The 18,521-nt window shown below is 39.2% G+C and overlaps 1 protein-coding gene across 3 annotated transcripts in view; it reads right to left on the bottom strand.

Moving 5' to 3' along the window:
- Positions 1 to 1,871: 1,871 nt before the first annotated feature.
- The window catches only part of LOC117539429 (fer-1-like protein 4), a 79,465-nt gene continuing 62,815 nt past the window's right edge, over positions 1,872 to 18,521 (bottom strand). Inside the window, exons 35-49 of one of the 3 annotated variants that reach the window (XM_034205616.1) lie at positions 17,319 to 17,364; positions 17,005 to 17,108; positions 14,652 to 14,786; positions 13,853 to 13,972; positions 13,357 to 13,484; positions 12,618 to 12,788; positions 9,060 to 9,214; positions 5,642 to 5,823; positions 5,469 to 5,554; positions 5,281 to 5,379; positions 4,186 to 4,303; positions 3,506 to 3,629; positions 2,868 to 3,161; positions 2,576 to 2,676; positions 1,872 to 2,324 (exon numbers count right to left, since the gene is read on the bottom strand). In XM_034205616.1, the coding sequence (XP_034061507.1) occupies positions 3,555 to 3,629; positions 4,186 to 4,303; positions 5,281 to 5,379; positions 5,469 to 5,554; positions 5,642 to 5,823; positions 9,060 to 9,214; positions 12,618 to 12,788; positions 13,357 to 13,484; positions 13,853 to 13,972; positions 14,652 to 14,786; positions 17,005 to 17,108; positions 17,319 to 17,364 (1,419 nt within the window). In that variant the 3' untranslated portion in view covers positions 1,872 to 2,324; positions 2,576 to 2,676; positions 2,868 to 3,161; positions 3,506 to 3,554. The other 2 variants (XM_034205617.1, XM_034205618.1) reach the window with 2 other exon arrangements.

Genomic DNA, 18,521 nt, shown 5'->3' with positions numbered 1-18,521 from the left:
GGTGGCGGGGCTCTTTGCCGCGGGAGCGCGCAGTGCTGACCGAGCACAGAGGTAAACCCCATTACATCAGTGTGTTGTCAACTCATTCATTATTCATGTCAAACCTGCTGAAAAACACATTTCTACTATAATAGGAAAATCGAGGCTGTTATTGAAATGTGTCTTTTTATAAAAAATATATATATTTAACCAAAAAATAAAAATAACAAACAAATAAATAAAAATAGGATTCATTTGATAATATTTAAAATGTTATTTTTGAATAATTATTTAGTTTTTTGCTTTGAAAAAAACCATTTAATATTAATTTTATATATTAAAATTTAAAAAAAGTCTGCACTACAGCAGCATTTGTGAGGCTGAACTTGGACAGAGATTTTAGCTAAATGCTATGCCGATATTAATCAGGTTATGTCCACCTTCTTGCTTTATATATAAATATATTTCCAACAAATAATATATTGTTCCTATTTTTGAAGTTATGGATCATAACATGTTTATGTTGTTTACTTGTGTGATATTCTTTTAAACATAATGATAATTTTTTTATTCTGCTTCCCTGGAATTATGCAAATACAAAAACATTAATCTCGAACTTTACCATGTAACATTTGGATAAGGCAATAAACCAAAAGTAGAGCAGAGGATGATGAGAATGAAATGAGTTTTGCAGGTTTTTGGATGTCAATAAAAGGTATAGACACAATATGAAAAGTTACTTATCCTTTGTCACTAACATGGAAATCCTCTTTTGCATCTAAGTAAATTGAGCTATAATCTTATTTATTTATATGAATAGCTTTCCTTTTTCTCATCAAATGTGCAATACTAATGAATAAACTTACTTGCACTTCATACACACAATCATCTTCTTCATAAATGTATTTAATTCATGTCATGCCATCTTATATCCTATACTGTCATTTTATACTATTTATTTTACATCTAGGGGTCACACTTATGACAACTACTGCCTTGAGCTCTGCCCAATACATTTGAGTTGTATTTACCAACATTTGTTTAATACATAGAAATACTGAATGTTGTTTTTGAGACATTTCATCTAATTCCCCAAATGTAAACCTTATGGCACCCTTAGACAAAAGGTTAGAGGGTTTATCCTCTGGGGAACATGAATGTCTGTACAGAAATATAACGTAATCCATCCAAAAGTTGTTGAGGCATTTTGGTTTGGATGGGGGTCAATCGTCTGATATTATTCCCCTCTAGTCTCTGAGGCAATGACCCAGAGTTTGTTTCAGTGTTATCTGGCATCATCAGAGGAAACATTTAGAGCACTTTTCTATAAACAAACCCTTTCTAACTTCCTGTTCATTAGCCTGAAGACCATTTCTCTCAAAATGTATTTTATTAGGAGAAGTTAGTTTGTTGGCTCTGCTTCCATGAAATATCTTGATTTCTTGATATCAATTAAACATGTGATTTAACTAAGTGTTGTACGCAGGAGGTAAGTACCTAATATGAATATTAAAGAGAACTGCTCTTAAATTGAATTGTTCTTGAACCTAGCAAAAAATAAAACGCTTTTGAAAGGACGTCCCACTACAGAGAAGTGGAGGGACCTAGTGGACAAGTCAAATAAATGGTGCAATTTACATAGAAAATTAGGGGCATACGGACTTTCAATGTGGCAAATATTACATTTGTATCTGGTCAACAGGCTCAAGAGGGAGCACAGTTTGATTTTCTTTCTTTTTTGTGTGCTTTTTCTCTGTTGTCTAATAATTCTAATAATATTCAGCTAACGTTCATATTGAACAAACTGGTAGAGATTAGAATATGAAATTCAGTCTGAGTCAGTGCAAAGTTAAACAGAAAATATTCATTTTTATTAACTTATTTACCATCAATATATAAAATGTAATCAACAAAAATAGAGTTTTATACAAGATAATTATATTTATTTATTTTTGAGTGCACACTGTCTTCAATTTACATGATATACATATGTGTATTACAATTTGCAGTAATTTGTGTCTATATAAATGAGGATGCTGGGTAATGTAGTGCAGTCAGCGTAAACATAATAAATCATGAGTTTAACTAATCAGACTAAGTAGTGAATGCGATGTACAAGTAACATGTAATGTAGATCAGTCCAGGAAACCTGAGACAGTCTTCTTCATCCTTTGATGATGATGGAGGCGATCTGCTGCGGCAGCGTGTAGATGATGAGCCCGAGGAAGAGTGTGAGTATGGCGAGGATGACCAGGGTGATGATGAACTTCTTAAACTTCTTCCAGATGAGGAAGACAAAGGTCTTCATCGGGTTGACGAACCAGGTGAAGGTGGTCGAGGGACGACTGCAGGAGAGGACAGGAAACAGTTTAACAGTTTTATTATTATTATTAATGTGTATGTGTGTGTGTGTGTGTGTGTGTGTGTGTGTGCGTGCATGCATGTATGTGTGTGTGTGTGTGTGTGTGTGTGTGTGTGTGTGTGCGTGCGTGCATGCATGTATGTGTGTGTGTGTGTGTGTGTGTGTGTGTGTGTGTGTGTGTGTGTGTGTGTGTGTGTGTGTGTGTGTGTGTGTGTGTGTGTGTGTGTCTCATACTTTGGTTTGTCCAGAGGCTCTGGCTCTTTGCGGGCCCGTCCCACAGGGTTAGCCTCCGCCTGCTCCAATGTTACCAGCTGCAACTCTGCCTCCACCTTCCCCTAACACACACAAAAACTATTTTTATATATAAATTCAATAACATAAAAAAATATATATAAATTAGATTATGTGAGTGGAAAACCTGATCAAATCAAGAATTCTGATTCAAATCCGTACTGCTAATTTTAAGTGACTGCATCCTGCCTTTGTGGAATAGCATTAGCATTAGCATATTGTTGTTTTCTCGTACCATTAGCAGGAACGTGCTGCCGCTGCTGTCGGTGAACTGGATGTCCTCCTGTCTCATGGCACTCCTCTTGTCCTTCTTCTTCTTCTTTCCTTTTTTCTTGGCCTCCTCCTTCTCCTTCTCCTCCCTCCGAAGTCCTCGGCTGTCTCTGGCGGATCAGCGGCCACCAGCCCTTCATCTTCTTGGCGCGGAGATGGAGAATCGAGGGGCTGGCCCGATCCTTCGCCAACGCGATCGTACACTTAGTGGAGGACTTTGCCGCCCGCACCATGTCGTTCAGACGCAACTCTATGGAGCCTGAAGGAGAAAGGATGATGAGGATAAGTTGTAGTTTTTTAGAAGACATGGTTGTCATATCAAAATAATTAGCTCTGTAATGATATGGTGAAAATGTGTTTGAACCAACTTTCCCATGAACAATGGATGAAGAAAAACTCAAAGTCTATGTAAAGAAACGCACTGAAATGAATTAAAAGGGTGTCAGTCCCACCACAAAATAAAAAAATATTTAATGTATTTTCCATGTTTGAACTGAGATCTTTGTGTTGCTCACAGTGTTAGTTTTTGTTTACATTCATTTAACCTATCCTTCATTATAAGACATTCTAGACATTATAGTCTTTTCTGTTGGTGTTTCTCACCCAGAAAGTCATTGGCAGCGATGCGGTCGTTAGTCCCAGACCTGCAGCGTCAGAACGGCGGCTGTCGAAACTCTGACGCCTCCAGAGAGAAGAAGGACTCCTTCTTCTTAAACACCACCTCTTTCTGCCGGGTGAGAGGAGGAGATGTACTCATCATAACACCCAGATCAGTTTGTTTTTTCTTACAGGGACAACTTTGGAAATATGTCTTAAGTTTTGCTTGAAATTGCGAAGTATCAAACATCCTCTTCACTGAGTGGAATATGATCATAACATTTATTGGATATCTTGAACAAACATTGATATTTTGCGTGGACGACGGAAACATGACACTAAAGCTCTAAGATAAACTGGTAAATTCATTATTAAATAATCAAACCAAAGAGGAAACAAGTGTTTTTGTTTCAGCTTATTTAATGGTTTGTTTGTTTAATGCATTTCTCATTTTAAATCATTGTTAACCTAATGCCGTTGGGTTGTGGACTGTCCTGATAAAACAGCACATACGAAAACATGCCCTTGGATACTGTGAAATTATTATGGATGATTTCACAATTCTTTGACTTTAAATAGATAATGTATTTACGCCAGAGCAGGTTGTTATAATCATCAGATTCAGAAGAGAAGTCCTCCATCAGCAGGTGTCTCCAGGTGCATCATGTATATCATTTATTTTGTACCTCTGTAGGAAGGTAGTCGAAGCGAAAGACAAATCTCCAGTTGAAGTTTCCTTCTCCAGTCAGAGAGCTAAAGTGGACGTCAGTCTCCTGTTTTTCCCCGTCAAGTCCTTTTATCCAGCTGCACACACAACAGATCAGAATAAAGCACTGAGGGGGGAATTCACCAAGACTGTATTGCAAACGCTGATAGTACAATTCAAACCGCAATGTCCCAAGGTCTGATTCACAAAGCATATTGTGTGAGATGTATTACAGCGCAAAACACACCATACATTTTTTGCAGCTGAGTGCATTTTCCCTTTCTTTTGCTTGATAGCAATTATCCATGTGACAAACATAAAATGTTTCCTTTGTACAAAGAACACGGTACGCAGGACAATGGTAATTACATTATTGGAGTGCAAGCTAAATGTCCTGTCCACTGAGGTAGATAGACATTCTTCAAACGTAAGAAAATAATTAAATGTGAAGGAGAAAATTCATTTATAATATTAACAAATGAATATCCCAGTGTACACCTTTAGACTTTTAAAAACATGGCATGATTTAAAGCAGCACATATTATTATGCTAATGTTCAGGTTCATATTTGTATTTTTTGTGCCTCTACTGTGACATATTTCCATGATTTAATGTTCAAAAAGGTCTCCCTCTGGAGGGAACTCTAGGATTTTAGCCTTTGCAGACCATTTACATGCACAAAAACATATAAGACATTACAGTAATAGGGCCCCTTGAAAGCAGGAGGACCATAAAATATATATAATTCACTGCACCATTAATCAGTTCAAAGTCAGGGCATGAGAGCCATTTATAACTGCTCTTTAGTTACCAACAACACTCTGAAGTCACTAATAATCTCACTGCCCATTTTTTATGAAGCTCTTTTGCCAATTTTAAACAATAATATCTGATTTAAATATGGGCTTATAGAACAGGAGCACCAACACGGCAATTGCTTCGCAGTGCAGTAAGTACTTTTCTTTTTTGTAGTATTTGTGCAGGTTAAGTGGCAGCAAAAGCCGCACATTTGAGAACTGTCATAAAAAAGATATCCTTGACAACCCTTCAGAATTATCTTGTGTGTGAATCTAACCCTTTCACGTAGATGTCGGAGGACGGGATGCCGGTGAACGGGTTCACATCGTCCAGAAAGACGTCGTCGGTGTTCCATATGATCACTCGCAGCTCGTACCTGTCGCCAGGAAACAACAAGAGAGGTTAAACACTGTATCTCCTTCTCAACTCATTCAGACTCTATTTGACTTTACTGTGTTGACTTACTGTTCAGGTAGGCGTGGTTTGATGTCAACAGGGGGCGGAGCAGGGACATCAGTAGGAAACATGTCCACCCACATATGAAGGTAACCCTGCAACACACACACACATTGGCTATTAAGTATATTAATTACATGTTAATAATTGGGTTTGTTGTGACTGTAGTTCTGGTTGTTTACCTGTGGCAGTCCAGGTTTATCTTGGCTCAGCAGAGACCTGATCTCCACGTGCTCTGGCACCAGAGGGACGGCTCCAGGGAGGAACTCGTTCATCTCCCCCCAGCGCTGCAGCACGCTCAGGGCCACGTGCTCCTCTATCTCTGCCTCCTCCTCTGGAGACCGCTGGTTCTTCTTCAGCAGACCTGACAACAACAACAACAGCTGCTATGTAAGACTCTACTGTTACTGGAGGCTGCTGCAGAATGAGGGAAGCAGTAGAAGTAGCTGCTCCAGGAATAAATCCTAATAAATCCAAAATAGGCTTTTGCAAGACATAGTTTTTTTAATGGGTGCCTGATTAGATTCCTGAAATAAGGACTGTGGTTAACATAAGATTTTCATGTTTTGCTCTAAGACATAAAGCATAACAGTTAACTAGCTAGCTAGCTAATTATAAAGCTTCTACAGGCCCTCTTAAAGTTCCCATATTATACTATATTAGGTATATTATGGGGCCATATCTATACAAAACATGTCTATGAAGTGTTTTGCTAAAAATACCAAACAGATCACCCATTGTAGCATGCCTCATACCCCTCTATTTCAGCCCTGTTACTAAAGTGCTGATTCTGGGTCTGGCCCTTTAAATGTAACCCAGCTGCTGCTGGCCACACCCCGTTGGATCTGCTGCTGGCCACGCCCCTTTGGAGCATCCACATGCAAGCAGTGAGCTCTGTGAAGAGAAGGCTGATAACTCAACAGATTCTTAGCTAAATGCTGCCGTGATTGAATGCCATATTAAGTTCCAAACCACATCAAGGTTTATTTCTGAAACAGTATGGAGCTCAAAGGCTTCCTCTCCCGCGGGTTTACCACAAGGTACATTACATCCGGCTTCTTTACACATACTCTCTCCAGTACAGCGTTTGCTCTGAGTTTTAGCAATGTTTGCTAATGTAAACACAGACCTATGTGACCTGCTCCATCGAAATCAGTCGCATTAGGCGATTTCACACCGGAGTACTTTTCCCCGTACTTTTCCCGTTTACTTCCGATAGTTCCTGGGATTTTGTGTTCACACCAAAAAGAGAACTTAGTTCATGAGAACTTTTACCCCCTTTTTAGTGCCTGCTAGAGGTGGGACTTTCCTGGGGAGAAAAAAGTTCCAATTTCTGATTGGCTGGGCGAATTGCAAACCATGCCCCGTAAAACTCGGAAACGTTTTTTGAAGCCGCCATTGTATTTGCTGGCATTAGCAGTATTAGCATTAGCCCCGCACACCAACGGAGAGAGAATAACTCTCAGGCTTACTTTACTACCACTGAAGCCAGTCCCCAACTCCGGGGACTTCCGGCCGGGGACTTCGGGTGGCAGTATACGCCATGAAGTTGTTTGCGGCCTGCCAGTAAACCCAAAGCAGAAGAAGAAGAAGTGACGTCAGCGGCTTCATTTGCGTTATCTTCCCTCAGGGAACTTATTCCGGTGTGATCGGCACTTAGTTCGATGGGGGGTACTAAGTGCTGGGAACTAAGTGCTGGGAGCAAAGTACTTGGTGGGAAAGCGGCTATTGACCCGAAGACACATTTTGAGTTGTATACACTGTTAGAAAGAGGAGATTCCTAGCTTTCTAATGATATCAGGATTGTTTTTGTACTCCAAATATTAAGCAAAATATGTCACATTATATAATGACTGTCACAGAGCCATCATTTTGAGAAAAAGGCCTTCAAAGTTTCCTCTTCTCTGGAATCCATCGCTCTGATTGATTATTAGCGGAGCAAACAAAATACTACGGAGGGAAGATATTTTCGGTTGGATTACTGGTCTGGGGGAAGCTCGCGAGTGTTTGTGTGTGTATACGTGTGTGTGTTTGTGTCATTTTGCGTTTGTGTGTATTGTGTTTTTTTTCTGGGGGAAACCACTCACGAGAAACACCGGCTGTTGTTATGCCTGCTGTGACGTAAAGTTACTCCGTTCTCCGCTTGTAATTATGCCGTTACAAGCTTCAAAGTTGTATTTATCATCTGAATTTGCCGAAACAAGTTTAATATTCTGAAAGCCCTCGCTAATTGAGTGGCGAGGGAGAGCTGTCATCTTCCCTTTACAAGCTTCAAACATTTATTTATCGTGTGATTTTGGAAATAAAAGTTTCATATTCTGAAAGCCAAGACTTTGTTTATTTAAAATCAAACAAAACACAGAAAAACTATTTTTTTACGCAAATCCACGTTTAATTTCAAATGAGCCGTTGCGACTTCCGACTGATTTCGATAGAGCGGGTCACATATTACTTCCAAAACACGTCATTTCCGGTATGACGTCATGACCGCAGCAAATCTGGATCAGCTCCGTTGTACCCCCGTTTTATGAGATGTCGGTGCGGAGGAAAAGAGAGGGTTTTATTTTCTGACACACCGGGGACACATATTTATTTATAAAAGACATCAAAAAGTGCATTTTGCACAATAGGTGACCTTTAAAGGCGGTTGCTAACAATTTTTTAAATGAGACAACAGATGTTGTCTAGGGCAGTGTTTTTCAAAGTGGGGGCCCCAACCCCCCGGGGGGGGCGCCAGGGGGATCACTCAAAGTTTGAGGGAAACGGGATTTTTTTTTTTTTAAAGTTTTATTTTTTATTTTTTTTTTAGATGTTATTAATAACTGCATATCTATGTGTCCTTTGATGCCAATCATTTTTGTTTTTGAATCACACGACCGCCCTTCAAGCCAATCAGAATCGAGCTGCCGCTACTGAGAGTGAAAATCTGCTCAGCTTTTGGAGCAAGTGAGAGCTAGTGAATGTTTCGCTCTGCAGCTGGATGAGAGCACGAATGTAGCAAATGTCGCAGAATTGCTTGCATACATCAGATTTATTTCAGAAGACAACTTTGTTGAGGAAATATTATTTTGCAAAGCACTGGAAGGTAGGACCACATGAAGAGACATTTTCCAAGTTTTAGATGAGTACATCATCTCAAACGGACTTGACTGGTCTCGGTTTCGGGTGTGTGTTCAGATGGGGCAGTGGGACAATGACAGGCAAAAAAAGCGGAGTGACAGCTTCGATCAGGCAGAAGGCCCCAAATGTAGTGGCAATGCACTGCATGTTCCATCGGGAGGCACTTGTACACATCATTTAAAAAAAAATTGCAACAGGGGGGTCCCCGCCAGAGGATAATGCTATATGGGGTCCTTGGCATGGCAAAGTTTGGGAACCCCTGGTCTAGGGCATTAAACGCCATCACGACTTTGCAGCCTGGTGAATTTACTATTTTATTTGACTATTCAAGATTTAAGATTCAAAGGCTTTATTGTCAGTAGCTATACAGTGTAGTTATGGCAATGACAATCTTAAGTCCCAAGCCCCTCCAACAATGCAAAATAGTATAGGACAGTGTAGTAGTTATGGTCTGTCTGTCTGTCTGTCTGTCTGTCCTACCTTCAGGTATTGCGTCAGATGGGATCTTGAAGATTTTGTTGAGGACTTTGACCTCTGAGGTCCTGTACTCTGGAGACAGGATGCCGTTCTTGCTGCAGAGCTCAGCCAAAACAGCGGACGGCCTTTTAGCATCGCGCCACACATTGTAACCATCACTGCAGAGACACACAGAAGACATTTACACTTTCCCAAGGGGATAGCTGAAGTACAGTATATCCTTTCTTTTATAAGAGACAGGTATACTAATAATTGTTATGTGCAGCCCTTAGCTAATGTGGTTATACCTAATTTCACCCCCCAAGAGAAATAAAGTATTCTTATTCCGATTGGTAGTACGGTACCACTTTACAATAAGACTACCCTTATAAAGGATTCATAAAGAGTTTATAATTAGGTTGTAAACACTTTATTAATCATTAAGAACCATTTATAACATAGTTTTCATACATCGACACAGGCTCACTATTTGGCAAGATGACTAAGCCTTATATTGGCTACCTAGCTTACTTCGTCTTCTTCATCAGCCAGCATCTTTGGTATCTGTTGTTCACTGAGTCAATTCCCCCCCCATCCATCTTGATGTTTCTTGGCATCTCTTTATGACCATTTATTTATGAGTTACTAAGATTTAGAACTGCCAAAAGGGAGCCTTGTAAAGTGTTACACAAATAACCATTTATTAATGAGTTACTACCATTTATAATTAGTTTAAGTTATATTAAGGCGAGACACGGCAGGCAAAAACATCGTTTTTCAAGTACTGGTCAATTTTGAGATTTTGTGCTATTTTGATTCCATAACATGTTTTCTTTCAGGCTTTTGGAAGGAAAACGTACAAAATACACATTTAAGTGTTTATTTTACTATAGTTTGTCTATTTGCGTCTGTAGATTTCTCCTAAATTCACCAAAAGTTAGCATTCTAACGTAACATAAAGTACCGCGACCGCTGTGTGCACCATGTCAACAGAGGTATCGCTGGAAAGCTGTGTCTCTCCTGCACAATCTCATCGGATCCAAATATGGTCATTTCCTTGGTATCAGCAACCAATCGTGAAAGCACGAAGGGGTCTTAAACCAAGAAACGAAATCTCATTGGCTGGTGTCAATTTCTAACAACGTGATTCGTTCAGATGCGTCACGTGGTGTGCTAAAACACTTCCTGGTTAGCTTTCAGCTAGAAATTGAAATCTCAAAATGCCAAAAGAACGGCGAAAAAAACGTTCACAGAGAAGACGACAACAATTGTCACTTGCACGAAGCAAGGTTATAAAAAAAAAAAAGACCCTGAACATGAAATACCTTCACGGAGTGCGTTGAGGCGCAAGCTGTCATCCAGAGAACAGGAGGGTTTAGCTAGCGCCTCACTGCAATCTTTAAAGGTCGTTTTCTCAAAATGAGTTTTTTCTCCTACTCTGAGTTCGAAATTTCAACTTCAGTAGCACGTACATACACCAAACCTTCCAGTTATATTCCTATCAATATTATGAAGGCTTTTACAGAAGGGTTTGTTCATATATAATTCATAGCCTGAATTATACAACATTGTATACCTAAAAACATGGCGAAAATGGATATTTTAGGGCTGTTGACAGTATTTTCTGATTTATGGAGTGATAAAAAGAGATATCCAATATCCCTTCTGTAAAAGCCTTAGATACTAATATGACTACAAAATGAAACAATAATTTTGAATCTGGCTATATCCAAAGTTCAGATTTCGATTCCTGAAATGTGTTAAAATATGTGCATATTTAATGAGATAATGGGTAATTTGCATATTTAAACATGCTATTTCAGAAACTTGTAATACAAAAGACAATTTCCTTATTGTAAGTAATTAACTGGAGAAATTTCTAGCTGATACCTTTAAGTTAAAAAAAATTACCCTATTCACCTGGGGTGTCTCGCCTTAAGCCTTAAAGGTATGCATCAATTAGGGCGTGGTCACATTGAGTGACAGGTTTGTCCAGTGACTGCTGTTAGCTTCCTGTCTCTCTGCTAGCAGCTCTGTGATGCTACAGGGGCTCAGCCTGCTCAGCTCATCCGGGGAACATAACTTGAACTCGGCCGTGTTTGTTGTGCTGGTGCCTTGTGGACTATTCTTCATGCTTAGATCGTACTATTGTGATTCGCTCTGCGTTTAAAACAGACGGTGCATGAATGCAGTTTTATGGTGAGTGAAATTTGAGTACTTTATTTATGTGTTGCTTATGTTTTTAGTCAGCTAACGTGAATGAATGTTAAGGCTTAGTATTGCGGCAGTAATCTTAAACAAAGTGCCGCGAGGGACTAAACAAGAGAAAAAACACTGTGGACGCGCAAAAACTCAGTCTTTCCAACACAGTATGCGTTTGACCTTTTATTTCCAAAGCAAAAATGCAATATTCCATATCCATATACGTATATCCTTGTATGTGTGCATGCGTGCGTGCGGTCAACACAAATTGTCGTTCTCTAGCTCACTCCCCCATCTATACAAAGTGCGCAGGTAAAAGCAACCGGATATAAGCACAAACGTCACCACACAAATCCAATGACATGCCCACCACCTACTGTATAGTGACTCAAAAAACATGTATCGTAACGCCTATGATCGTAACAAACACAGAAATGGCTTCATATGTGGCTCCTACACTTAAGTTAGCGTGTAGTAAGCAAGTGGTAACTACATCTGTGCTAACAATGCTAATCGTAGCCTCCAAGTTAAAACGTAATAGAGAAGTGTTAAGCATTAACTGGGATAATACTGTAGAACAAACGGCTTCTGTTTATTAATATGTTAATGTTAATAATAAATAATATGTTTATAATAATAACATTTATATTTATAAATAAATATAAATATCAGTCATAAACAGTCATTACTTTGAGTTCTAATTTTCTTCATGTGTGAATAAAATGTTTTGCTTGGCTCTTACTTTGCATTTCATGTGAACAATGTGTATTAGGTCAGCGTGAATGTTATAACTCATTCATAAATGGACATGTGTTTTAAACTTAAAAACAACGCACCCTTTCAGGAGTTATAAATGTTAGTGACTCATCAATAGATGGTGATGTGTTTCACACTTTACAATAAGGCTCCCTTTTGGCAGATATAAATGTTAGTAACTCATTCATAAATGGTCATAAAGAGATGCCAAGAAACATCAAGATGGATGGGGGGGAATCAACTCAGTGAACAACAAATACCAAGGATGCTGGCTGATGAAGAAGACAAAGTAAGCTAAGTAGCCAATATAAGGCTTAGCAGTATAGATAAATGTGGGCTCACTATTTGGCAAGCAACCGGTCACAGTTGCCCTGTTTATCTCATGTCTTATAAAAGCTTATTAATGATTTATAAAGTGTTCAAAACCTAATTAATAAATGAATTACTAACTATTCGTAAACCCTTTATAAGGGTAGTCTTATTGTAAAGTGGTACCGGTAGTACTGTACTCCAATGTTTTTTTAGTATAAATATTCCTACTATTGGTTGACATTTCACAGTTTTTACACCAACATTGTTTATGTTGCAGTTCTGAGAAAACTGTGGTCCAGTTGTGGTACTCACGTGTCGTAATAAAGAGCGAGGCCGCAGGACGGCCGGTGGCGGCTGTAGAACCGGTTCTCCAGGTCCACCCGCGTCTCACCAATCATGTCATCAGCGCCAATAAGATCGTGGTCCATCACCGTGACGACCAACTCCGTCTCCAGTGGGAAAGACACTGTGAGCTCAAACACCCTGAAAGACAGTTTCAGACAGATTTTGGTAAAATGAACTGCGACACAGTCAAGTGGACTCCACTACTTAACCTCAAACTAACCACACACTTTGACGTTACAAACCTAAACAGCCTTTTTTTCTGACACTAGCCAGAGTATTTAATAATATTTTCAGTTACCTATAACAACAGTTGGGTGAACACAAAAAGCCAGTGTCCATGTTGACTACGCCTAAAAATAAATGTTTTCATTGAATGAAACTAAACGTAATTGTTTTCAATCAACTTATAGTCCACTAAGACTTGACTAAAAGGAAACTAAGACCTTTGGCAGAGGACTAAGACTAAATAACATAATGAACACAACGACAGACAGTCAGAACGTAAAGCACAGGTGCAGGTGGACAGACAGGTACAGGTGGACAGACAGGGACGGGTGGACAGACAGGTGCAGGTGGACAGACAGGTACAGGTGGATAGACAGGGACGGGTGGACAGACAGGTGCAGGTGGACAGACAGGGACAGGTGGACAGACAGGTGGACAGACAGGTACAGGTGGACAGACAGGTGGACAGACAGGTACTGACTCTCCGAACGTTGGGTTCAGCTGTTTGGGGATGTATCGATCGACGGTGTCCAGACTCTGCTTTCCGGCTCGGACCACCAGATACGGGTCGGCCTTACCGTTGGGGTCGGTGGGAGCCAGAGTGGTGGCCTGGAGGACAGGAACAGAGACGGTAAAACACTAGCTTCTCCTTTTTAACAATAACTACCAGATAATACATTGGTCAAGGACGAGATGATGACATCCCAGACGTTCCTATCTATATTTACAAGCAATAGGCCTACTGTTGACAAAAAAAGATGGGACTTTAATTTTGTCTACAAATAAAAGAGAAAGAGAAAAAAGATATTAATTGATGATAACAACTATAACGCTTATGTAGTTCATACAGAGGCATCCGTATTAACTTGAGACTGCTTAAATCTCCTTGAATTGATCTCAAAGTCTGTGTAAAGGAGATTTTCAAGTGAATTAGAGACAGAGACATAATAAGGACGGGCAGAGAGACCTGCAGTTACCTTGACGATGTAGACTCGGACCAGGACTTTGATCGGAGAGTTTTTGGGGATCCCGTTAGTGATCTGACATTTTGTGTCTTCTTCATCTCCTGAATCAATCGGGTAAACCAGGAAGGAGCCCTGGGAATGGAAAGTATGGGGGAATGAACACTTCTCTGCAGGGCTATTTGGAAAAAAGAATGCTAATGTTGAAATCGAACCTTACATCACCATTTGAATGCTGCGTTGCTTTGCTTTTTTGTTTTTGAACACATTGATTCTGCAGAGTTACAAATTAAGATGGCTACACTTATATTAATAATATGTTACTATTTGTATAATTACATTTAAGTTGTGGCATTTGCAGGATGCCTCTGACTTTTCTTTTCCAAACATTTGCAATAACTCCGGAGCATGGAGAAGTCAGAGTCGAACATATTGAAAATTAACTGATGTAATAATTTCCCCAATTTACAACATGTCTGTCAATAAAGAAAATATTCAGTTTCTTTCCATATTTGTCGGTGTTTATCCTTTCAGAAACATTCTCACTTCAGTCAAAAACTGTTAGCGCTCCTGCTTGCTGCACAAAGGGATGCACTAGGTTACAAGTTATGTTACTGAAGAAAGTTGATTTAAAGCTAACCAGTTTTATCTGAATGAATGACATTAGGATTTTGTTTGAATATTACAACAGACACTCAAAGCTTCGTTCGTAAAAAAACTCAACATAAGTTTTGAATGTTAAAATATGACATTCAGTTGAGCCCTACTTCTCTGTAAAGTGACAGTCAGAAACACAGCTATACAACCACAGTACCTTGTATTTTCCCATCAGCCTCTCCTCTTCATCCTCCTCGTCACCCTCGATGTTCGCTCTGCCTTTATACAACGGGAAGATCTGCAGCCAGTCCTGAAACTGACTGAAATCTGACTCCAGATCACCTCCGTACAGCTGAACACAAACAGAGGCAGCGTTTAATAATGAGTACTCAAGTCCTGTCTTTAACAGGAAACTAAATTGAGGATAAGTAGCAGAAAATGGTTTTGGATTTGGATTGTCTTTCCATGGTCCATTTTGGCTCATATCCTAACGTTTTCTCGACAGCAAATATTGTTGTCTTGGCAGCTTCTTTGAGTAGGAAACCGTGCAATGGTTTTTGTGGATATATAGAAAGCTTTCTAGTTGTTTTTTGGCTCATTTTGAAAGGTGATGTTTAGGAGAGGTATGAACTTCCACAATACCTTGCAACATAAAAACATTCCAACATAGTCGCTCACGATTATCACTACAGTTGTAGTGTGGACTCAGAATACCTTTATTCTTCCCACAGAGGGGAAATTGACTCCTTTATTCACATGATTTAGAACAATGTATAAAACAGTGTATTTAAAATGATCTTTATGGTTATTGTTCTTCAGGTAGGCAGCCATTAAAGGTGGCCTATTATGGTTTTTGTGGTTTTCCTTTTCCTGTAGTGTGTTAGAAAGGTTTCTGTGCATGTAAATGGTCTACAAAGGCTAAAATCCCAAAATGCCCTCCAGTTGGAGTTTTTCTCCCACACACTCCCCCCCTGCCTGAAACACCTTCATTGGACTCCTTTGTTTTCTTCTGTAACATAGTGACATCACTATATATAATTCACGCTTCTATTGGCAGGCACTTCAACACATTGAAACGCTAAGCACAAATTCCAAATATGAGCCTGATATGAACATAAGATGTCCTCTTTAAGACCAAGATTAACTCCCTTTTGAGCTCTATTTTGGTCTCCACCAACTCCTGAGAAAACTTGTCTTGTTAGTAACTTAATGTTTGATTTTCTTCATTGGTTAATCTTTAACTATATAACTTTATCTGTCTGCAACTTAGTTCCTGACAGGTAGTGAACATTAACTGTATAAAATAGGTTATGTAAGTGGAGTTTATCCGAGCTTATTTAATGAAAACACCTGCTGCTGACACACTGACAACTCCGGGAGTCCCTAAACCATACAGTAAATGAGCTAAAAACTAAACTAGGAGCCACAGTATAAGAGAGTAAAAAACCTCTGTAGAGCTGCAGAGTTACCATACACACATTAGATTTGCATAACACATTTGATTCAATGTCTTGACCAATTTGCTGCCCTAGGCAAGATTTTAGCTGGCGCCCCCGCCCCCCAAAATGCAGACACTAACTATGACTCGCGCATGCATGCACGTGCACGGTTGTGGCATGACCACCAAAACAGAAAGATATGGACACAAGATGTGTGCAAATCTATTTCGTATCCTATCCATTTGAACATGATTTAAGTGGGGGGGGGGGACCTAACCTCCTCTAGGGGGTCCCCCCATGCTCCCCTGGGAGGATTTTTAAAAGCATCAATCTGGTGCACTTTGAGAGCAACATTAAGAGGTCTATGGATACATCTCTCAACACAAATATGAAACAGAACAAAGCAGATTTTATTTTTATTTATGGATATTTTACAAATCACTCCCCTTTTAAACTGTATTCTTGTTTAATAACAACTTTTTTTTACTATTATAGTATTTCATACTACTCTTATTTTTGTATAACTATAATGATCATATAAAGGTGTGCCTTTACCTCACTGAGCTGAGGTTATCAGAGCCTCTCAGTCTTTCAGGAGAGAGCTCTCTAAAGCTCTCCCCCCCGCGGCCGCTTACACAGTAAATTCCAATGTTAATAAAAGCTGTATACGTTTTTTGAGAGTTTGATTTATTTTAAATGAACACAAATACAAAATTAAAACCTATAATTGCACACTAAAACCATTATTTCCAAAAAAGAACTATTTCACATAAACCTCTGGTTTTTACTGGGGCTGGGGCAGTTCAACTTGATTTGGGGGGGGGGGGGGTGCGCCATAGTTGATGGGCGCTGTACGCAATATAGGCGTGGTTCTGTTAGTATAAGATAATAAGATGTACTTTGCTGATCCAAAATCGGGAAATTGTGTTGTTATGAAATTTAAAAAATATTTTTTCTTTTCATTTCTAACTTCTTTTTATTTATTTATTTTGGGTGCCCCCCATAGATTAATGCACCCTTAGCATTCGCCTATACTGCCTATGCCAAGGGCCGGCCCTGTTTGGTTGCAATACATTGTGTTTTATTGCTGACAGACTGAACTTTAAACTGTGAATCTCAGTAAACTCCCACCTTTAATGTGGCAATGTTTTTGTGTTTCGGAGGCTCGATCTCCACCACCACCATATCTTCCTCCTCCTCTTCTTCGATGTTTGCCATGGTCAGATTGCCTGCCTCTGAACCAATAGAAAACAACACAATCAACACTAACAAACACAACTCTATTAACATTGTTTACAGAATTATTTTTGGGTTGTTCATTTTGTAGTTTGCTATCTTATTGTTCAGAATTTTGTTCAGCTATATGTGCTTGGAAATATTTCAAACAAATGAGCAAAATACACTTTAATTGTGACTATATTAATAAGTAGGAGATAAAACTGTACCGTTCTCTGCATGTTCCTCCATCTCCTCCTCCTCCCTCTTAGCAGCCTGCACACAGAAAACACATCAGACATGATGAGTATAACTCAACAAGTCCTCCAACTCATACGACCAAATGGGCCGATTGTTCAGGCCCTTATTACGACCAAATATGTTGTTTGTTCAAGCGCTTAATACGTCCTATAATTACGTTTTAAAGTTTTCGCCCTCTAGTGCTCCCGTTGAATGCTAACGTTACAGATGGTTGTTTATTCACAAATAACCCTCTCTGTAAAATCCTAAATTGTAAGATAGTTTGGTCATTAAAACGATTTTTGATTAGATTTCAAGCGAGAAGTGTATATTGTACTTTTAGAATCCACGTCCAGTCGATATGTAGGATCTATAGCAGGGGTCTTCAACTAAAATTCAACGAGGTCCAGTTAGAGAAAATCTCCCCATGCAAAGGTCCGGAACATCAAAATGTCCAATCAATCAATCAATCAATCAATCAATCAATCAATCAATGTTTATTTATATAGCCCAATATCACAAATGTTACATTTGTCTCAGTGGACTTCACAGTTTGTACAGAATATCAGAATGACAATACGACACCCTCTGTCCTTAGACCCTCTGTCCTTAGACCCTCTGTCCTCAGACCCTCACATCGTACAAGGAAAAACTTCCAGAGAAAACCCACAGTTTAAAGGGAAAAATGGGAGAAACCTCAGGGAGAGCAACAGAGGAGGGATCCCTCTCCCAGGACGGACAGACGTGCAATAGATGCCGTGTGTAAATTGAAAAGATAATACATGTCTAACTTGCTTCATGAATTAGTGTGATATATATTGAAGTGACCTGTAGCTTTATCAACGTCTGCATGTAATCAACAACTGACTGCCAATCAAATAAAGAAAGTACAATTCAAAAACAACAATATTTATTGTCAATTAACATTACTTAAATACTGTGGATATGTGTAATGTTCCTCTCGGGCTGCATTTACAAATAAAATAGAAAAAATAAATAAAATAGCTTTTGAAAATATGTGCATCTTAAAAGTGCTTAATTTTAGATAAATAAAATAAAGTGTAGCAGCAGCTTGAGTTTCCCTTTTTCTTTGTTAACCGTTTCACAGCATGACTTAACAGTTTCAGCCGATTGTAGAACAATATCAGTCTTTACACATCATAACAATTGAACAGTTTTAAAGTTTCTCTTTC

Source organism: Gymnodraco acuticeps, unplaced genomic scaffold (assembly GCF_902827175.1).
Source record: "Gymnodraco acuticeps unplaced genomic scaffold, fGymAcu1.1, whole genome shotgun sequence".
NCBI classification, from domain to species: Eukaryota; Metazoa; Chordata; class Actinopteri; order Perciformes; family Bathydraconidae; genus Gymnodraco; species Gymnodraco acuticeps.
This window is presented reverse-complemented; position numbering and strand designations above follow the sequence as displayed.